We start from the raw sequence: 19901 nt of genomic DNA, 5'->3' as shown, positions 1-19901 counted from the left end.
TGTATTGCCCATGTAAAACGCATTGTTTCTCACATAATTCTTCAACTTCTTATGAACTGAAATGCTTAATATGTATGCCTGAAGCTGTGCTTACTGAAGTTTTAATGAAGACTAATTTAAAATAAATTTTCTCACTGTGAAAACTAATTGCGCAAATTAAGTCAAAGACAATGAAAAGCTGAACTTATAAAATGTACTAAAGACAGATAAAAATAAAGATATTGTCTCCGATAATAATAATAATAGAGAAAGAAAAAACTATTTGATAAACTGATACCAAACATCATAGAAAGGATGATTTTATTATACCAATAAATATGTACTTACAAATAAGATTAACAAAAAATATTAATATGAACACACACAAAAATCACAACCACATATAAAAAGACGACACAAATCAGGAGGCAGGATTTCCTCTCTGCTAAAAAAACGAGGAAGAAAATACCAACAGCTTCTAATTCCATTTTTAATCCAACCTTCCATGTCCAGAATTTATCACCTGTCATCACCTTAGATCAATTCCCTAAAATTATAGGTAGAGATTTCTGGACGAAGGTTGTAATTCTTTTTGCAATCAGGAACTTTAGCTTTATTGCTCGTGGAGAGAGAAAATTGCCTTTTTGTACATTCAGTGAATTGTTTGGTTTACATTGAACATATTGGAACTTAATAGACTGCCACAGGAGTCAGAAAATAACATTCCTGGAAGTTTCCTACTGAGAAATGTATCTTCCAATGAAGACTCATACAGATGAAAAACCTAATCCAATGTGTAAAATTAATAAAACCTTAGCTGTTATTTTATATAAAAATTCTACATACATTAAATAGCATGCTACTTAGTGATAGGCGGATCCATTCGTTGGACTTTGGTCCACAGGCCAGGTCAGTAGACTCCCTTCTGAACGAGAGGTGCGCAAATCTCTAACCTTCTGCCCGGTGAGGACTTTATTACCTGGACTGGCGCAATATCATCATTGTGGTGTGACGCACAGACGACATTGCACCAGTCCGGCTTATTAAAAGCCATGCTGGAGATACCAGTAGGTAGGAGATTCACGAGTATCCCGTTCAGCGGCAAGAGATTACTGACCCGGCTGATGAACCAGAATCTTGTTAATAGATCCACTCATCTCTAATTGCTATTGTATTATAAAGGCCGTAGGTGCTTAGAAGAACAGTTCCTCCCATGGTAACAAGATAGAAATCATGCAGCAGGTCCAGCAGAAGCTTTGTCAGAGTAACCTTCATAGACGCAACATCTTCAACTAGCAAGAACAACCTCCAAATTTTCCAGACATTTCAGATGATAGCCTTCAAGCCTTTCTTCACATGAAGACCCATCTATGAAAAGAACATAACGTAGAAATATTTCCAAACATATTAGACACAAAATCCAATATAACCATTTCCTACACCACAAATCATCCTAATGATTGTGATGTTCACCATATGATCCTTCTAGAAATGCATCATCCTGTGTAGAGGGAGTAGATACTACAGCAGATTGCAAAGAGTACACATTTTTGGCAGGAAACCTGGGGTCTATTACAAATATGAAATACAGTAGCATACCTACAGCGGACCATAGATATTAGACATAAGCTTAGCTCCTTATTCATTGGGTGCCCTACTGATATAGTCGTATGAGGGCTTTTTTTTTATTATTGCGGGAGGAGTTGAAGCGTTGAATGGCGCCATTCATTTTACTATAAAATGAGGTGGAAAACATAAAAAATGTCAATTCAGAAATAGTTTTTTGGGGGTTTGTTTTAATTGTGTTTACTCTTAAGAGAAAAATGACCTAGTGACATGATTTCCTAGGCCAGTGTGATGCCAGCGATACCAAAACATATATTTGGTTTTTTTAACCAGTTCATGACTGACCCATTTTTCTCTTTTCCTGTTCAAGCATATTTTCAGGCTTTATTATGCACACGCTTTTAACGGCTCTAATATTTTTTTCCTCATTTGGATATTCGAATAATTTTTGCCTCTTTTCTCCGTAATACATTAGGCTTCATTTTTATGTCATTATTATATGCCTCCTTTTTTTCGCACTGATATTAGGTGGACAACTGTGAAGAAAAATAGGAGGAGATGTGTACATTTTTCACATTTATTTTTTTTACAACCACAAAGGACCGCTATATAGCATTTCTAATTACATTTCCCTCTCTATAGAAATTTTTTATTATATTGGATGTATTTTTTTTTTTTTTATGGGGCTGGGGCAAGAAACTGGGATTTAGACTGGCCCTATTTTTTTTTCTTTTTTAGACTTGTATTTTTTTCTATATTTTTTTTGCTATTTTTACTTTTTTTTTTTTTATTTATGTTGCACTTCAGTTTATAAAATTCCTTTTTGGGGGCATTTTAACATATTAATATTCTTTTTATTGCTGATTTTCCTGGTAACTGGGAGTGGAATATTAGCCCCAGTTACAGGGAAATTTCAGCATCCTGCCTGCATAGCAGAGCTGACTGGGTCTCGGAAGACACAGCAGCTCCTGTTCTCTCCTTACACATAGCAATCACATAGGATTCAGAGGAGGAAACACCATCAACGCTTCCTAATCTGCACTGTGTATGGAGATCGAAAAGATAAACATGGTAGTAAACCATATTTGTCTTCTTTGTGCGGAGTTTAGCTATGTCCAACAGCAGCTTCCCACCCCATGAAAATGAAAGCTACTTACACTGCATTAACATATTAGAGCATCAGTGTAGGGCAAAGTGTGGACAACCCAGACATATAAAGTCCATGGGCAGTCCAGAAGTACTAAACTGCCAAAAAAAGAATTCATAAACTTGTAGAAAAAGTTAAAGGTGTCATTTTCTGACACAAAGGATTTTTTGTATTTTTCGATGATGGAACTGTGTGAGGGCTTGTTTTATGTGTGGAAAGAAGGTGTTTTATTGATACAATTTTGAGGTACATATGAAGTTTTGATCACTTTTTATTGCATTTTTTTCGAGAAGTGCTGCGACCTTTATGGCATTCATAATATGAGTTAATTATATATTTATGTAGATTTGGACTTTTCTTGGCATGGCAAAACTAAATATATTTTTTTTTATCTTTAAACTGGAAAAATTGTGAATTTTGAATTTTTATACCACTAAAAGTTTTTAAATACATATATATTTTTTCCATATTTTACTTTATTTTCTGTATTACAGTGTATAGTCAAAATGCTGCTTTCCTATGAAGCCCAGTCACAGGCTAGGTTTCAATGGAGCACTAAGATGGTAACCAATCGGGCCTTTAGTAGGCCCCTGGCTGCCAGGGCAACCAATCAGCACCCCGCAATCGTGTCACTGGGGGTGGAGTGAGCTGCTGCACATGAGCACTGGCTGCCGTCCCATTTAAATGCTGCTATCAGTGATTGACAGCAGAATTTCAATGCTTAAAATCCAGTGACTGGACCTAGCTCTGGTCGTTGCTATAAGACGGCAGATCAGCTCTTGAGCTCGCTCCATAAGGTGATGTTGTATATCAGTTTTCTGTGGCTAAAAAGCCAAAATAAATACATCTGCAATATCTATTTGACTTTACAAACCATACTGGTTTTGCTTTTTAATATGATGTTGGATCATGTAGTGCAATATAACCTTACATGAAAGCTAAAAAATATTATCTGAAATCTACAACTCATCAGGTAGTCCATTTATAAAAAATATACAAAAAACATCACTTACTTTTCCTCAAAGCAGATAGAGCGTCTTCAATCCTCCCTTTTAACAATGGAGTCTTTAGAGTAACTTTTGCCTAAGATACAAATTGAGTTTAATCTGTTATTGGAACAAATCTTGCATCACAAATATCACATTATTATCTAAAATGAGATTCAATTAAATGTCTCATTTCAGCCATCCGCTTTTCACCCACAGTTGAAGTATCTTCAATTATTTGAAGCTTTCATTTCAAAAGCGCTCGTTTAAGACGCAAAAATAAGATAAAGGAATTATTCTCAGCGCTCACTTTTAAGAATGCAATAAAAAGCAGGATGTGATAAAACTATAAAGAAATTGACAGAATGATGAAAAGAACAAAAGATGATGAAGTTGGAAAAAGTGTAATAGTATATTCCCAACCATAAAATAAAATGAGGTGTTGAAAAAGTTAGAAAAATCTGTCAAAATATGTATTAAGGTGAATTTACACTGGTCGATAATTCCGATTATTAGCCTATTTAAACAGAAAGCGAATCTCCTGATGAGCGAACAAAACTCTTTTGAAATGGATGAAATTAACTTTATGTTTGTGTGTAAACAGGAGATGTGCTGCCGAGAGCAATGATCTGCTAAGGGCACAGAACGCTCTGCAGCAACAGGCTATTAAACAACTGCTGATCGGTTTACAAGTAGTGTTCGGCCGTCACCTATACAATTTGGTCGGCAAGTATGAAGGTACCAATAGATTTTCAAGAGACCCAAGACTCAGACTAACAAAGATATGAAACTACAGGTTACTTGTAATAGTACAGTATGGCTGGTGTCTCTATGGTGAGCAAACGTCCATCAATAGGCACTGTGGGTCAGAGGATGTCTACACTAAGGCGGTTGTCCAGTGTAAAATGAAAAGTCTGCAGTCACTCTGAGCACTGTGTGTCCTCCTAGTGCCCACTAGAGGGGGCACAGCTTTGCTCAATATGCTTGTATTAAGCGAGACCGTGCCCACTAGACAGGTTCTGCCCGGGAGTTTGCATATCGCATACTTGACCACCGTTCCTGGGGAAGACAACAGCGACACAACGCTGCGTGCCCTGGGAGGGTTCACAAGTCTGCAGTCACACAGAGCGACTGCAGACTTTTTATTTTACACCGGACAACCCCTTTAACCTCCATTACTGCGTGTTTGTCCATGGGGTCTACCAATGCAATGAGAGCAACTTTAGAATACAGATCTCTAATGGTGACCCAAATGTACTACATAAAACATTTATCTAATCTCTTTCTCCGCTCATACAACACTTACCTTCTGATAATTGTGAAGTAAAGCCCATAACGCTGAAGCCCCTATTCTCTGAATATTGGGGTTGTCATCTTCTAGACAGGCACATAACACAGTCATGACGTTATCTAAAGCAAAAAAAAAAGTCCAGGAGTGATTACTTTAATACTTCGACTTAATACTAGACATGTGAATTCCCCTTCATTTAAGGAATACAGTAAAACCTCAAAGTTATTCCATAGTTACAAACCAACCTGGTTCACAGAGTGCGGCACCATCCTGGACCCCTATATACTACCAACTACCATTTTGGTAGGCTCTAGCCATTAATGTATTATAGACAGCAAATTATCCAAATACTATAACAAATATCTGGGCGTTTCCCTGGCAATATCAGCAATCAGTCAAAGTGAAGATGACAGATGGCTCCTTTTTAGATTGGAGCTACCTTGGCCATCTCTGATGCTGTATACAATAGGATTTGTTTTTTAACATATAGACTAAATGCATAGCCAACCTGGGTTTTCTGGCAATGCTCACTTCTACATCAGAAGGTAAGCGATGAAAATAACATTGTGCATGTGTCCTGGCGGGAATGTCTGGACATGACCTCATCGGCAATTTTTACCTCCCTATGCACATTTGACCTCCGTTAACCTGCAGTTATTTCTTATGCTATAAGTTTAGTGTCAAATTAATCTGAACGTTTTAGCCATGTCAGGTAGTCGGATTGCTAGAAACATGCAGCACATCCCCATTTATTTCAAGTTTTCAGAATCTCCCTCAACTTAAGGTAGAGATAGGGAATAAGCAGGTTTTTGCTATTTAATCTGAGAGCAGCATAGTATAGGGCAAGAGAGCCTGGTTCCATGGATGTGTCATTTACTAGGCTATGTGCTGTAGTTTCAACACAATCAGTGTTTTATCAGCAGGAGATTATAATTGCCTGACAAGGTGTCATGTGCATGGCAGTCAGATTAATCTGTTTAACTCCACCCCCACCACTGATTGGCAGACAATGTACACTGTACACAGAAAGCTGCCAATCACTGGTGTGGGTGGGGTTAAACAGCTTAGCATTATGACTACTGCTACATCTACAACAGATAAAAGAGGGATTCTATCAAAACTACATCAAGCAGTCCAGTAAGTGATACATCCCTGAAATTTATCTCTCTTGCCCTATAATATGATGCGCTCACATTATATATCCAATACAGCAAAAATGTGAGAATGGAGTTCAAATAGAGACAGAGAAAAACAAAATTACACAAAACAGAGGATATGTGAAAGCTGTGCACACAATAGGCCTCACCTACTAGAATTCCCACTCTCCTGAGTGGGGATATCAATAGGTGGACAAAAAAAGTCCCAAAAAAGGTTACAGATATGGGGGAACTGAGATTAATTCAGACAGGCATTCGCCTCACTCAAAAGTAACACCCCACACTGATCAACCAATAGAAAAGATATATAATTGTCAAATTCTGTGCAGAGTCAAACATTCATGCAGTTCCCTGTGCACCACTGTGATTCTGTACATATGGGAACATTCTGTTTTACACAGTAGATTTCGAACACATCTTTCTATAGGGGACTTTACCAGTATATAAGGTCTTATGTCCAACCACTGTTGGCCCTTTCTGACCTAGGGTTTAATTTCTATTGGAACGGTGATCTTCATTTATATCCATCTGTTTGACTGTTGACAGAATTAAAAGTTACATTTTAACTCAATTCTCACATTTTTGCTGTATTGGATTTTGATTGTTGAGATCTATTATGAATTTGAGATTTCTGCTATATATTCTCAGATTACATAGCAAACATGCTGACTTTGAATGGCGGTAAAGAAGCTTGTTTGGCTCTTGTCCATCCCTAGTGGTGACATAAATTTATCAAATAAATGAACTAGGAGACTGAAGTTTCACAAATTAGGTTTAAACCTATAAATAATGTTTTAGCATACGCCTGAATGCTAATACATTATGTCCGGTGTTTCCAAGACAAAGATGTACCAAGCATCTTGGAGGTACCATAGAAGGGTCTCCAAGTCTCCGATGGGGTCTCGCATCCCAGCCGTACAGCTCCAGGGGCCAGTTACCCACCTATGCTGCAGCAACATTAAAAAGTTGTTCACTACTGGGATAACTCCTTGTCATACCCCACGCTTGGCCCCGATAAATAAAAAAAAGCTTATACTCCCCTCACCGGCCAGCGCTGTTCCCGCGGTGTCGGCACTCACTTCCACTGGGGCTCCCATGCTGTTATGACACGTGAACCCGGTGCCCAATCAGAGCTGGCATCACTGGCAGGGTTTGTCCTAGTAGCAGAGTTTTTAAAGCAGCAGCATTTCTGCACCTATTATTTAAATGAGGTTACTTTTGGTTTTTCATTGCTTTTGTGTGTTTTTTTTTTTAAACATGCGTTTTTATTGTGCTTTTGACACTGTTTTTTGTCTCTTGTTGGCGTGCTGTTCTTTAAATAAAGGGGCTGTGTTTTTTAAACTTCCTGGTATTAGGCTTTGACAACGTTTTATTGATGTACTTAGGTGCGGATTGCATGCGGATTTTATGCGTGTGCGATTTTTTTACCTGCTGACTTTCTGCATCTTATGCAAGTCTATGGGGGAAAATTCACAAAGGAAAATCAGCGTACCCGCAAGAGAAATTGTCATGCTACGGATTTGAAGCACCGCAGGTCAGTTTACGCTAAGCAAATCAAAAGTACAGTCGGCGTGAGATTTCTATAAATCTCGTCCACTCTGCTGGAACTGTAAGAAGCAGCAAAAAAATACGCTCCAAAGGCTCATTGTGGGAACATAGCCTGAAGGACAACACTGCAGACTTTGAACCTGCACCGCCCACCATCAAAGAGACACAAGGGGTGGTCATTAAGGAGTTAATGTAATAAAATCAAGGCGATTTAGTCCCATGTGACATACAACATGAAGAATCTTTACGTAACCTGTCAGGTAGGGTGAAAAAACAAGACTTTCTCCATGACTGCCAATGAATTTACATTTATAGAGAACTGTCGAACATGCAGAACCCGTTACTCATTAGAGCAGCTTATCTCTGCACGGACTACAGAGCAGAACGCATGAGCTTTCAGGTCACCAGTTCACAGACTTCTACATGGAGTAGAGTCTGTCTATTCTGACAGCTATTCTTTAATGCATTCACTGGATTATGCATGCACAATTTCTTCTGCAATGTCCTCTGTAATTGGACTGTGTAAAATCAGATCAATATCAAGGAAGAATTCCTGTTTGCAGCTTTCGTTAGTAGACTTTAGAGAAACTGAATAAATTACATTGATTGGAAAATTGGTAGAACTTTAACAAAAGAATAGGACTTAGAAAAAAAAACACCTTTTAATTCAGAGATGAGAATGACTTGAGTCCTTACCATTGGAAAGTATCTTTGGTTTATTGGTTTGATTGAAGCAGATGTTATGCAAGACAAGCAAAGCAGACGGGAACTTCAGCTTCTGCTGGTATTTGGTGAGCTCCAGGAGAAGGTCTACGCTCCCCTTCAGCTTCATAATCATCACCTGACCATCACTTCCCAGGGACAAATTCCACAAAAATTTCAGCCACAGATTTGCGGCAGCATTAAGGTTCTTGTTATTGCTTTTTGTCAAGGAGAGGGATAAAAAGTTTTGTAAAAAATTACTCTGCAAACAAGAAAAAAAAAGAAAGACCACAATTTAGGAAAAAACTTAACTAAATCAGTTGATAACCAAATAGTATAATTAATTAAGTTGAATGTTTCTTTAGTCTCTCATTCTATTATGCAGCATTGGCATACCCTCCTGCCAAATTTCACTTCTGTAATGCACTGTAATACAAGATATTAGCTGACAGTTCTTAGCTAAAGCCTGTAATTAAAGAAGAACTCTCATCAAGGTTTTTTTTAAATAAATCTATGTATATGTGCATTTAGTGTAGTGTATATGCATTAATAAACTCCCCTACTGCTGCCATTTCCGGGATCCAGCGCCGTTCTGCTCCTCTTCTCAGTGACCTCACTGCTCTTCGGACTCTCCTGGGACATGCCGAGTGCATTGTGACCCAAGGTGGCTTTTACAGTGTAAGGCTCGGGGCAGTCAGAATGAGGATCCATAGGCTTACATTGTAAAAGAGAATTCCAGCTCACGCGTAGAGCGATCCAGAGAGTCTGAAGAGCAGTGACGTCACTGAGAAGAGGAGCAGAACAACGTTGGATCACAGAGAAGGCGGCAGTAGGCGAGTACATAAACACATACATACTACATTACATGCACATATTAAGAGTTAGAAAAAATAATCTCCATGGGAGTGCTTCTTGCAGGTCATAGAAAAATGATACCTTGATATACTGTATCTGATCAGATGTCTTATTCCAGAGAAATCCCCATTTTCTTAATATGTAAATGAGCGGTTCAGAATTATGGGCCAGACACAGATTACTCTAAAGACTGCCCCTCAGAGGTTGTTTTATATGAAAGGGGGAGATGCTAGTGTGATGGCCGCTCTCTGCTCTCCTGATCTCACTGCAGAGCTGTGTGTGATTATACCCGACACATCTGCAGGTTCTTCTCAGCTTCAGCTTTCATCTCAGGCAGACAGGGTTACAATACAGCAAAGCTGTGAGAGATGCAGCAAATGTGTTTGTAATGAGAAAATGTTCAGTTCTACTGTTTTGTGTTTGTTACATGTCTCAAACCCTTTCATTTAAAATCTCTGGAGGCGGATTCTAAGGAAGATCCAAGTCCTGCGCATAGATCTAAAGGGACTTTGTCAGCAACATAATCTGACAGCATCATGAGGTAGGGCTGAGACCCTGATTCAAACGATGCATCACTTAGCTTACTGGGTGTAGCAGTTGTGACAGAATCCCAGTTTTCTCTGCTGCAGATTAAGAAGAGCTTGGAAAGTTGAGCTTTGTATAACCCTGCCCGCACCACTGAGTGTCAGCTTGTATACAATGTATAGTGACAGAGCTGCTCATCACTGCTGGGAGTGTGGTTGGACCACAAGGCATGAGGCAGCTAGTCAGATAGTGATAATCTACTGCTGAGTAAACATTGAATTTACACACAGCCTAGTAAGTGACACATCCCTGAAACTAGTGTCTCAGATCTTACACCATACTGCTCTCAGAGCACATAGCAAAAACCTGCTGACAGGTTCCCTTAAACAGTTCATTTACATATAAGAAAATTGTTCATTTCTCTGTAAGTCGACACTGGATTGCAGATATCAAGATATTTTATTCAACTTTCTCTGATCAGCATGCTCATATGAACGGCTTACAGGAGGGTAGAACATGCTGAGAGATTATTTTTAAATGTCATAAATGTCTATAAAATACAGTCATATGAAAAAGTTTGGGCACCCCTATTAATCTTAAGCTTAATGTTTTATAAAAATTGGTGTTTTTGCAACAGCTATTTCAGTTTGATATATGTAATAACTGTTGGATACAGTAATGTTTCTGCCTTGAAATGAGGTTTATTGTACTAACAGAAAATGTGCAATCTGCATTCAAACAAAATTTGACAGGTGCATAAGTATGGGCACCTCACCAGAAAAGTGACATTAATATTTAGTAGATCCTCCTTTTGCAAAAATAACAGCCTCTAGTCGCTTCCTGTAGCTTTTAATGAGTTCCTGGATCCTGGATGAAGGTATTTTTGACCATTCCTCTTTACAAAACAATTCCAGTTCAGTTAAGTTTGATGGTCGCCGAGCATGGAGAGCCCTCTTCAAATGATCCCACAGATGTTCAATGATATTCAGGTCTGGGGACTGGGATGGCCATTCCATAACATTGTAATTGTTCCTCTGCATGAATGCCTGAGTAGATTTGGAGCGGTGTTTTGGATCATTGTCTTGCTGAAAGATCCATCCCCTGCGTAACTTCAACTTTGTCACTGATTCTTTCACACTATTGTCAAGAATCTGCTGATACTGAGTGGAATCCATGCGTCCCTCAACTTTAACAAGATTCCCGGTGCCGGCATTGACCACACAGCCCCAAAGCATGATGGAACCTCCACCAAATTTTACTGTGGGTAGCAAGTGTTTTTCTTGGAATGCTGTGTTTTTTTGCCACCATGCATAACGCCTTTTTGTATGACCAAATAACTCAATCTTGGTTTCATCAGTCCACAGGACCTTCTTCCAAAAAGAAATTGGCTTCTCCAAATGTGCTTTTGCATACCTCAGCCGACTCTGTTTGTGGCGTGCTTGCAGAAACGGCTTCTTTCGCATCACTCTCCCATACAGCTTCTCCTTGTGCAAAGTGCGTTGTATAGTTGACCGATGCACAGTGACACCATCTGCAGCAAGTTGATGCTACAGCTCTCTGGAGGTGCTCTGAGGATTGTCCTTGACTGATCTCACCATTTTTCTTCTCTGCCTTTCTGATGTTTTTCTTGGCCTGCCACTTCTGGCCTTAACAAGAACTGTCCCTGTGTTCTTCCATTTCCTTACTATGTTCCTCACAGTGGAAACTGACAGGTTAAATCTCGGAGACAGCTTTTTGTATCCTTCCCCTGAACAACTATGTTGAATAATCTTTGTTTTCAGATCATTTGGCAGTTGTTTTGAGGAGCCCATGATGCCACTCTTCAGAGGAGATTCAAACAGGAGAACAACTTGCAAGTGGCCACTTTAAGTAGCTTTTCTCATGATTGCATACACCTGGCTATGAAGTTCAAAGCTCAATGAGGTTACAAAACCAAAAAAAGTGCTTTAGTAAGTCAGTAAAAAGTAGGAAGGAGTATTTAAAACAAGAAAATGATAAGGGTGCCCATACTTATGCACCTGTCAAATTTTGTTTAAATGCAGATTGCACATTTTCTGTTAGTACAATAAACCTCATTTCAAGGCATAAACATTACTGTGTCCAACAGTTATTACATATATCAAACTGAAATAGCTGTTGCAAAAACACCAATTTTTATAAAACATTAAGCTTAAGATTAATAGGGGTGCCCAAACTTTTTCATATGACTGTAAGTAAATCATATTCAATGGTCCCATAATCGAGACAGAGGAAATTGGCAAAAATGCCTGCTTAGCTAATCACTGGCTAAGGTGGGTCACTGTTGAGGCTGGTGATTGGCTAACTTAGCATTTATGGTCTTTTTTCAGTTTGTCAAGAATGGGACCAGAAGGCAGAGACCAGATGAGCCAGAACAGGGACCTGCAGTGAAATCAAGGTGGATGAGTATCATTACTTTTATTAGGGAACATCTCTTTAAAAAAAGGCCAAATTAATATCGCTAAATGTAAAACTTTCGCCACAAAGTGCAGTTTCGGTCATGTCCAATCAATCAACAATTAATTTCGAGACTGACCAACATTACAAAGTGACAATGTAAAGCAGGCGTGATGAACCAACAGAAACTGGAAATTCCAAACTAAATCTACAGTACTATCCCACGGTCTCATGATCTGTGGCTCCAGAGCTGGACTCCTCTGCCACCTTAAGGGGCATTCTCAGACATTCGTGATTTGAGTGGCAGCTGAGGATAATGAGGATTAGTCACCAAGCCAATGCTTGTGACTCAAAAAATGCACATACACATGCATACCTGCACTAATCCGAATAGGAAGTAATGAGGAAAAGATCCAATTGGACCCGCGTAATAATAGCTGGAGTTATATTCCATTGTCCATGCAACTTGTGTATTATTATATCTGATCTGCTTTTTGTTTTACATATACCATCGTTACAACATAATGTGAACCAGTAAGTTTAACATAATTTTCTACCCTTTATTAAAGGGTTTTTCCCAGAATCACATTTTTGAGAAAGCACAGTAACTGCATATATATTGTAAATCTACAGAATAGCCCAGCATAAAGCTTCTTTCCTCTACCTTTGTGTCTTTTTTCATCTCTTTCAGCCTATCTGTGCTACCAGCTACACATATCACAATGGGCCACCTTATTCTTAACTGCTAAAACTACATTTCCAAGCAGCACTTGTTTCTCTTGAGTGGCGGCTCCTGACTAGCTCCACCACTCCGAGTTATCATCAAACTAATCTAAGTGTAGAATTTACCTTATGTTTCTGAGCACTGTCTGCTCCTGTACAGTACCAGGCCAGACTGATTTTATTTCCTGCCATCTACATTAGAATAGCTTCTTTGGTATTAAATCATTAGCTGATTTTAGCAGAGCTCAACTCCAATACCCCAATCCACAATGGTAATGTAATGTAAAGTGGTATTTGTTGCCTGTTGCTTACAGATCAGTTTTGTGAAACTGCAAATGCAGCTCTATTGATGCATATGGCAAAGGAAAATTCTCTGCCTTATGCATCAATAGAGCAGCATTTGCAGTTTTACATCATTAGCCTATCAGCAGTCAATAGACACAGCACAACTAATCTCAGCACCTGTATATAGTCCAGTACAGTAGATATAAAAAGTCTACACACCGCTGATAACATTTTTGGCATGTAAAAAAAAAAATCATACGAAAAGGAGAATCATTTCAGAACCTTTTCCACCTTTAATGTCACTCATAATCAGGGGAATTCAATTGAAAAATAAACAATCTTTTCGGGTGGAAAAAAAAAAAGAATTAAAATAATGTGGTTGCATAAATATGCACACCCTTAAACTAATACTTTGTTGACGTACCCTTTGAAGTTATGCAGGCATACATTGATTTTGGGTAGGAATCTATCAGCGTGGCACAATTAGAATTGGCAATCTTTGCCCACTCTTCATTGTAGAGCCACTCCCATCTGACAGATTGTGAGGGCATCGTCAGGTTATCCCACAGATTTTCAATTCAATTCAGGTTTTGGGTTCTGGTTGGGCTACTGCAAAACTTTGATCTTCTTTTGGCGAAGCCATTCTTTTGTTTATTTGAAGGTATACTTAGGGTTGTCGTTGTGCTGAAAAGTGAAATTCCTCTTCATCTTTTTAGCAGAGAACTGAAAGTTGTGATGCAATATTCATTCCGTCTTGATTAAAGCCCCAGTATAAGCTGCTGAAAAACAGCCTGAAAGCATAATGCTATGCTTCACTGTGGGCATGATGTTCTTTTGGCGATGTGCAGTGCTGGCTTTGCACCAAAAACACTTTTTTGGAATTATGGCCAAAAAGTTCATAGCAGTTTGGAGCACACTGTGAGAAGCAGATGGAAAACATCTCCATTCTGCAAGTCTGCGGAAATCAGACTGCACTCAGATGTCATCCGAGTGCAATCCGGTGTTTCCATGCACCAATAGACTTGAATGAGTAAGTGACCTCCGATTTCAGAGTGAAATAGCAGCATACTGCGATTTTTTTCCAGACACATTCTGTCAGTGAAAAAATCAGTAATAATCACTGCCCCATTGTATCATACGAGTGCTAGCCGATAAAAAAATCGGACAGACCTCGTCCAATTTATACACTCGTGTGACCCTGGCCTAACAGATCTGTTCTAGACAAAGCAAAGCAATGCTGCCAGCTGAGAGAGACCGTGCTGTGCATGATCGACCAGGAGCTAAAAATACTAAAGGATGCTTCTAATTGGTACGGAAAGGTCAATAATTGGGGTGATAAGTGCAAAAAGGAACAGATTTAAAAATGTATGATATTGGCACAAATTAATAAATGTGTGCGCACATTAAAAGACTACATACAGATTTTGGGAATACCCCTTTAAAACAATAAGTTAAGAATCACCTATTGAGAAAAATATCCCCGGCAGATTTCTGGTGTTACATGCTGATTACACTTCTGATTTTGCATACCTTCTGGATGATGCACTTGCAGTCCTGAGTGTTGGCAACATTAGAGAGGAGACCAAACGCCGCATGTTGTGTGAGGCTGCTGCAGGAAGATGGGTCTGCGGCGAGCTTTAAGACATTGTGCAGTATGGAGTTGCCTGTGGGGGATTTCTGTGATGGCTGGGTGGACATTACTCCAGTGTTAGTCCAGCATAAGGAACTAGATGCTTAAAAATGGGGAAAAAAGGAAAAAGTGTAAAATTAGAAAAAAAAAAATGATATTTTTCAGTGCATATCACTCTGTACTCCTCTAATAACTATTTGATCCTAATATGAAGTATTTAAAGGGGTTTTCCAGTGTTATACATTTATGGCTTATCTACAGGGCATGCCGCTGGGATAAGCCACACTCGTTCTCCCAATTTATTTGCATCGAAAAGTTGAAACCTGACAAGAACGATGTGGAAATGCCATACATATGTACAAGATGCAATTTCCTCTATAAGGCTGTGTTCACACTTGTGTCATAGCTTCAATAATTATACCAGAGCCAATAACAGCTACACCAGATGCCTATTTCAGTGGATCCCAATAAATCCTTAAAAACTTAGAAAGGACCTGTCAGGTTTCTGATACGTACGAAGGCAAGAACAATGCAAAAATTATATTTCTACCATGCTAAAAAATACATACATTAAATGTGCTCTTGATATAAACAAATGGGGAATGGAAATTGTGGTGGAGGAGGAAGAACAGTACAAGCATATAACAGTCACAACAGAACTATAGTGCTACAATACGTAAGCATCAGGCAGTGTGACGGGCTTATACAAGCATCATCTGCTCAGTTACAGCTGTGACGGTCAGGCCTGATAGATATCTGGACATGGAGCATTTGTTCATCTTTTTTCTTTACCTGCAGGAAAGTTTGCCGTGTAGACACAAAGTAATTGCAAAGCACCTTGCATCAGCGAATCATCCATCATAAGCCATGGCCAAAGAGAATACAGCACCGGAGCAAACGGAGACTCCAGGGAGGCCGCCTGCCGAAAGGAAAGCAACAATTGGTGGTCCAGCTAGTCTCAGGAAACCAACTTGGTTCTTAATATTCCAAAGACCATGCAAAACCTTATCATAATGATTCTATAGATGAAGAGGAGACAACACATCCCTGGCTCCTGCACGACGGCCATAGGAAGTGGTATTACTAGGGGACAGTAACAAATGGCTGAACACATACCCGCTACAGAGGTTTTTCGCTATTTAAAAATTTTAGTAGCAGTTTACAAGAGTTTGCATTGTCATACATTTATTTTTACGGAACAGGTTGGACTTTTTTTGTGAAATTTTTTGGGCTACTTTATTACCTTTTTTTTGTTAAGAGACAGAATTTTAAAAGGGTTGTCTCAAGTTCATAAATGGGTGACATTGCAAAGCTGCATGTAAAAGCAAACCCCAGCACGACCGGTGTACCCATGCAAAGAGCGCACAGCCCGAGCAGGCTCAATGCTTTACAACTTGCCTGTGCCGCTGTGAAGCCGGCTGGATTGCTGATCCCCTGCTGGGAGAGCGACCGGTCAGACGGGCGACACCACAATGCTACTAGTCCAGACTGTCAGTCTTCAGCTGTGCTTTTAAAGCACCACGCTAGCATTTTATTTTCACCACTGAAGTAGCGCTTTAAGCGTAAGTTCCCTGCCCCTAGTCATATGCTCAACCTCCGGCACCTTCACCGTTTTTACGCGACCATCCGATCCCAAGGCGCCATCTTGTGAGCGTAGCTTCTAAGTGGCCAGAACTCAGAAGCTACATCACAGGCTCTCAATGCAAATCTATGAGACACAGAATGAGGCTCTCATAGACTTACATAGACTTACATTGATTAGTGACCTCCGGACCGGAGCGGCAGCAAGAACAGATTAAAACGCCGGAGGGTAAGTATCAGACAGGGGACTGGGATTTTCAGCACCACTCCAGTGATGAAATAAGAAAATGCTGGAGTGGTGCTTTAAAGCAGGAAGAAGAGAGGTGCGTTCCCGAAGATTCATCTTGTAATAATTCCTTTAAGCTCCAAGTAATTGACATGGCTTTTTGTGCCACAGAATTAAGTGAGGTTTCTGGATGATTGTGCAGCCATATTTGTGGACGGTCACAGACAAAGTGGCAAACCAAATTTAAAAAAAGAAAAAAATAATAATATGCTAGTTAAAAGGTTTTGGGATCCTTATGAATAAGCCAACAATATCACATTTGTGGGAGCTTAAGGCTGTGTGCCCACGTAGCATTTTTCAAGCGTTTTTGATGCGGAATTTCCGCAGCGGAAACGCTTGTAAAACGCTTGGTAACACGCACCCCATGGTCCCCAATGGGATTCCGCAAGTTCTATGCACATGCTGCGGATTTTTCCGCAGCGTTTATGCTGCGTTCAAAAATCCGCAGCATGTCATTTAATTTTGCGTTTCCGCAAGCAGAATTGCCTTTGTTCAATGCATAAAAAACGCAAGGCAATTCCGCATGTGGAAAACGCATGATAAACGCGCGAAAAAAGCGCGATAAACGCGTGCGGAATTCCGCATGCGTTTTTCCGGGAGAGGACTTGCATTTATGCAGCAGAAATTTTCTGCTTCATAAATGCAACGTGGGCACATAGCCTAACTCTCAGCATACCCACAAGTGAGATTTAATAGGCACAGCTCCGGACATTTGTAGTGGCTGTTCTGCAGGACAACAACAAGGGCCAAGGTGCTCACATTATGTCCCGAGAAAAGGAGCACAAAATCAAAAAACACTTTATAGGAATAGTACTGTCAACTTTAGATTTGTTTTTAGAGAACTAGTAGTGCATGAAATGGTTTAAAATGTTTTTGCCAATAGTTTTTTTTGTAAAGTAGTTTTATATTGTGAGGAAGAAAGAAAGGTTACATTGTGTCAGGTTTTACGAAAATCATTAAAATTGTGTTTCACCTCAAAGCTGGATGGTAGTACTGATTGACCACTTACAGATGGCAGAGGCAGACCGCAGCCTGTGATATGATTTATGAGAGATGTTCATAGGATTCTGTAGAGAAACTCTACTTAAAGATTTAAGATAAGGAAGCCTTTCACAAAGAACATGAAGCCTGATCTACCAGCAGCACGATGTAGAGCAGGAGGAGCTGAACACAATGATACATGAATTTACAATATATTCATTTAAAGGGAACCTGTCACCTGATTCATAGCACCCAGGACTGCAGCCAGGTATATTTATTCTGACATTACAATAAAGATCTGGGCAGGGGCCAAAGCCGCAGACACGAGTCCGATGCTACCACCAGCCGACTTCTCCCAGCCCTGCTAGAGGTGATTGACAAGTATGGCTTACGTGGAGTGGCGCCGGGAAAAGCCAACCAGGGACTGAGCCAGATGATTCACGTTTCCCCCCAATATGGTCCCCGGCCAGATAAAGCATATCTTTTCTCAAACGCTGCAGTATTTCAGAGAAAAATATACATAGTAACATAGTTTGTAAAGCCGAATAAAGACTTGCGTCCATCAAGTTCAACCTGTTAGTTCTGTAATTGCTAAAGTTAATCCAGAGGAGGGCAAAAACCCCAAATGATTTAGCCAATCTTCACCTGAGGAAAAATTCCCTCCCGACTCTGAAACCAGCAGTCAGAATAAATCCCTGTATCAACCTACTATTTTATTCTATTTTAAGTATATGCTGAAATCTGCCTGGTATCTAGAAATGCATCCAGTCCCCGCTTGAACTGGTGTAGTGAATCTGACATTACCGTCTCCTCACTCAGTGAATTCCATATTCTCACTGCTCTTACCGTAAAGAACCCCTTCCTATGCTGGTGCTGAAACCTTTTCTCTTCCAGTCTTAGTGAGTGCCCTCTTGTTACCGTAATATCCCTCCTTTTGAACAAATCCCGGGCAAGATCTCTATACTGTCCCCTAACATATTTGTACACATTTATTATGTCCCCCCTCAACCTTCTCTTTTCCAGGCTGAATAGTCCTAGTTTTGCCAACCTCTCTGGGTATTGCAGTCCCTCCATTCCCTTTATTAATTTTGTTGCCCTCCTTTGTACCTTTTCAAGCTCATTTATATCCTTTCTATATATTGGGGCCCATAACTGAGCGCAGTATTCCAAGTGTGGTGTGACCAGTGCTTTGTACAGTGGAAGAACAATGTTCTCATCCTTTGCAGCTATACCTCTTCTGATACATCCCATTACCCTGTTTGCCCTTACAGCAGCGGCCTGACTTTGGGCACTCCAATTTAGTTTGCTATCAATCAAGATGCCCAAGTCCTTCTCCATCTCTGAATTCCCCAATGATTTCCCATTCAGTGAGTACTGGTGACTTCCATTTTTCCTTCCCATATGTATGACCTTACATTTCTCCTCGTTAAACCTCATTTGCCATTTAATGCTCCACCTACCCAGCTTATCCAAGTCCCTCTGTAGGTCTGCATTGTCCTCTTTTGTATTAATTGTTTTACATAACTTTGTGTCATCTGCAAATATTGATATTTTACTATTTATCCCGTTGACTATGTCGTTAATAAAGATATTAAATAACATTGGGCCTAGTACAGACCCCTGTGGTACCCCACTAGTGACGCTTACCCAATCTGAGTATATTCCATTTATAACCACCCTCTGCCTTCTATCCTTTAGCCAGTTAGCTACCCACTTGCAGACATTTTCCCCCAGCCCCATCATTCTCATTTTGTATACCAACCTATTATGTGGCACGCTATCGAACGCTTTTGAGAAGTCGAGATACACGACATCCACTGGTTCCCCCTGATCTACTCGAGAGCTAACCTCCTCGTAGAAGTCAATCAGGTTTGTTTGGCAGGAGCGATTCCTCATGAATCCATGTTGGTTCGGGATTAAAAGATTATTAGCATCAAGATGCTCCGTAATTGCCTCTTTAATGAAGCTTTCAAAAATTTTGCCCACAACGGACGTCAGACTCACCGGCCGATAGTTTCCGGCGTCACTTTTCGCTCCCTTTTTGAATATTGGCACTACATTCGCCTGTCGCCAATCAAGTGGTACAGACCCAGTCTCAACAGAGTCCTTAAATATAAGATATAACGGTCTGTCTATCACATTACTTAGTTCCCTTAGTACCCGTGGGTGTATGCCATCAGGTCCTGGTGATTTGTTTATTTTAATGTTACTGAGGCGTTTCTGTACCCCAGCTTGGGTTAGATT

At 39.9% G+C, this 19901-nt stretch overlaps 1 protein-coding gene across 6 annotated transcripts in view; it reads right to left on the bottom strand.

The window, feature by feature from the left end:
- Nucleotides 1-285: 285 nt before the first annotated feature.
- Nucleotides 286-19901, bottom strand: part of RTTN (rotatin) — a 308992-nt gene continuing 289376 nt past the window's right edge. For 5 of the 6 annotated variants that reach the window (XM_073678960.1, XM_073678959.1, XM_073678958.1 and 2 more), the window contains 6 exons: nucleotides 15602-15728; nucleotides 14710-14912; nucleotides 8371-8638; nucleotides 4985-5088; nucleotides 3706-3775; nucleotides 286-1347 (listed from right to left, as the gene is read on the bottom strand). In XM_073678960.1, coding sequence (XP_073535061.1) covers nucleotides 1268-1347; nucleotides 3706-3775; nucleotides 4985-5088; nucleotides 8371-8638; nucleotides 14710-14912; nucleotides 15602-15728 — 852 coding nt within the window. In that variant the 3' untranslated portion in view covers nucleotides 286-1267. Of the gene's footprint in view, nucleotides 1348-1530; nucleotides 2082-3705; nucleotides 3776-4984; nucleotides 5089-8370; nucleotides 8639-14709; nucleotides 14913-15601; nucleotides 15729-19901 lie in introns of those variants that run through there. The other variant, XM_073678962.1, reaches the window with a different exon arrangement.

The sequence above is a fragment of the Phyllobates terribilis genome, unplaced genomic scaffold, assembly GCF_046119375.1.
Source record: "Phyllobates terribilis strain yellow unplaced genomic scaffold, ASM4611937v1 Scaffold_4__5_contigs__length_816908805, whole genome shotgun sequence".
NCBI classification, from domain to species: domain Eukaryota; kingdom Metazoa; phylum Chordata; class Amphibia; order Anura; family Dendrobatidae; genus Phyllobates; species Phyllobates terribilis.
The sequence above is the reverse complement of the archived record's forward strand: the minus strand, read 5'-3'. Positions and strand labels throughout refer to the sequence as shown.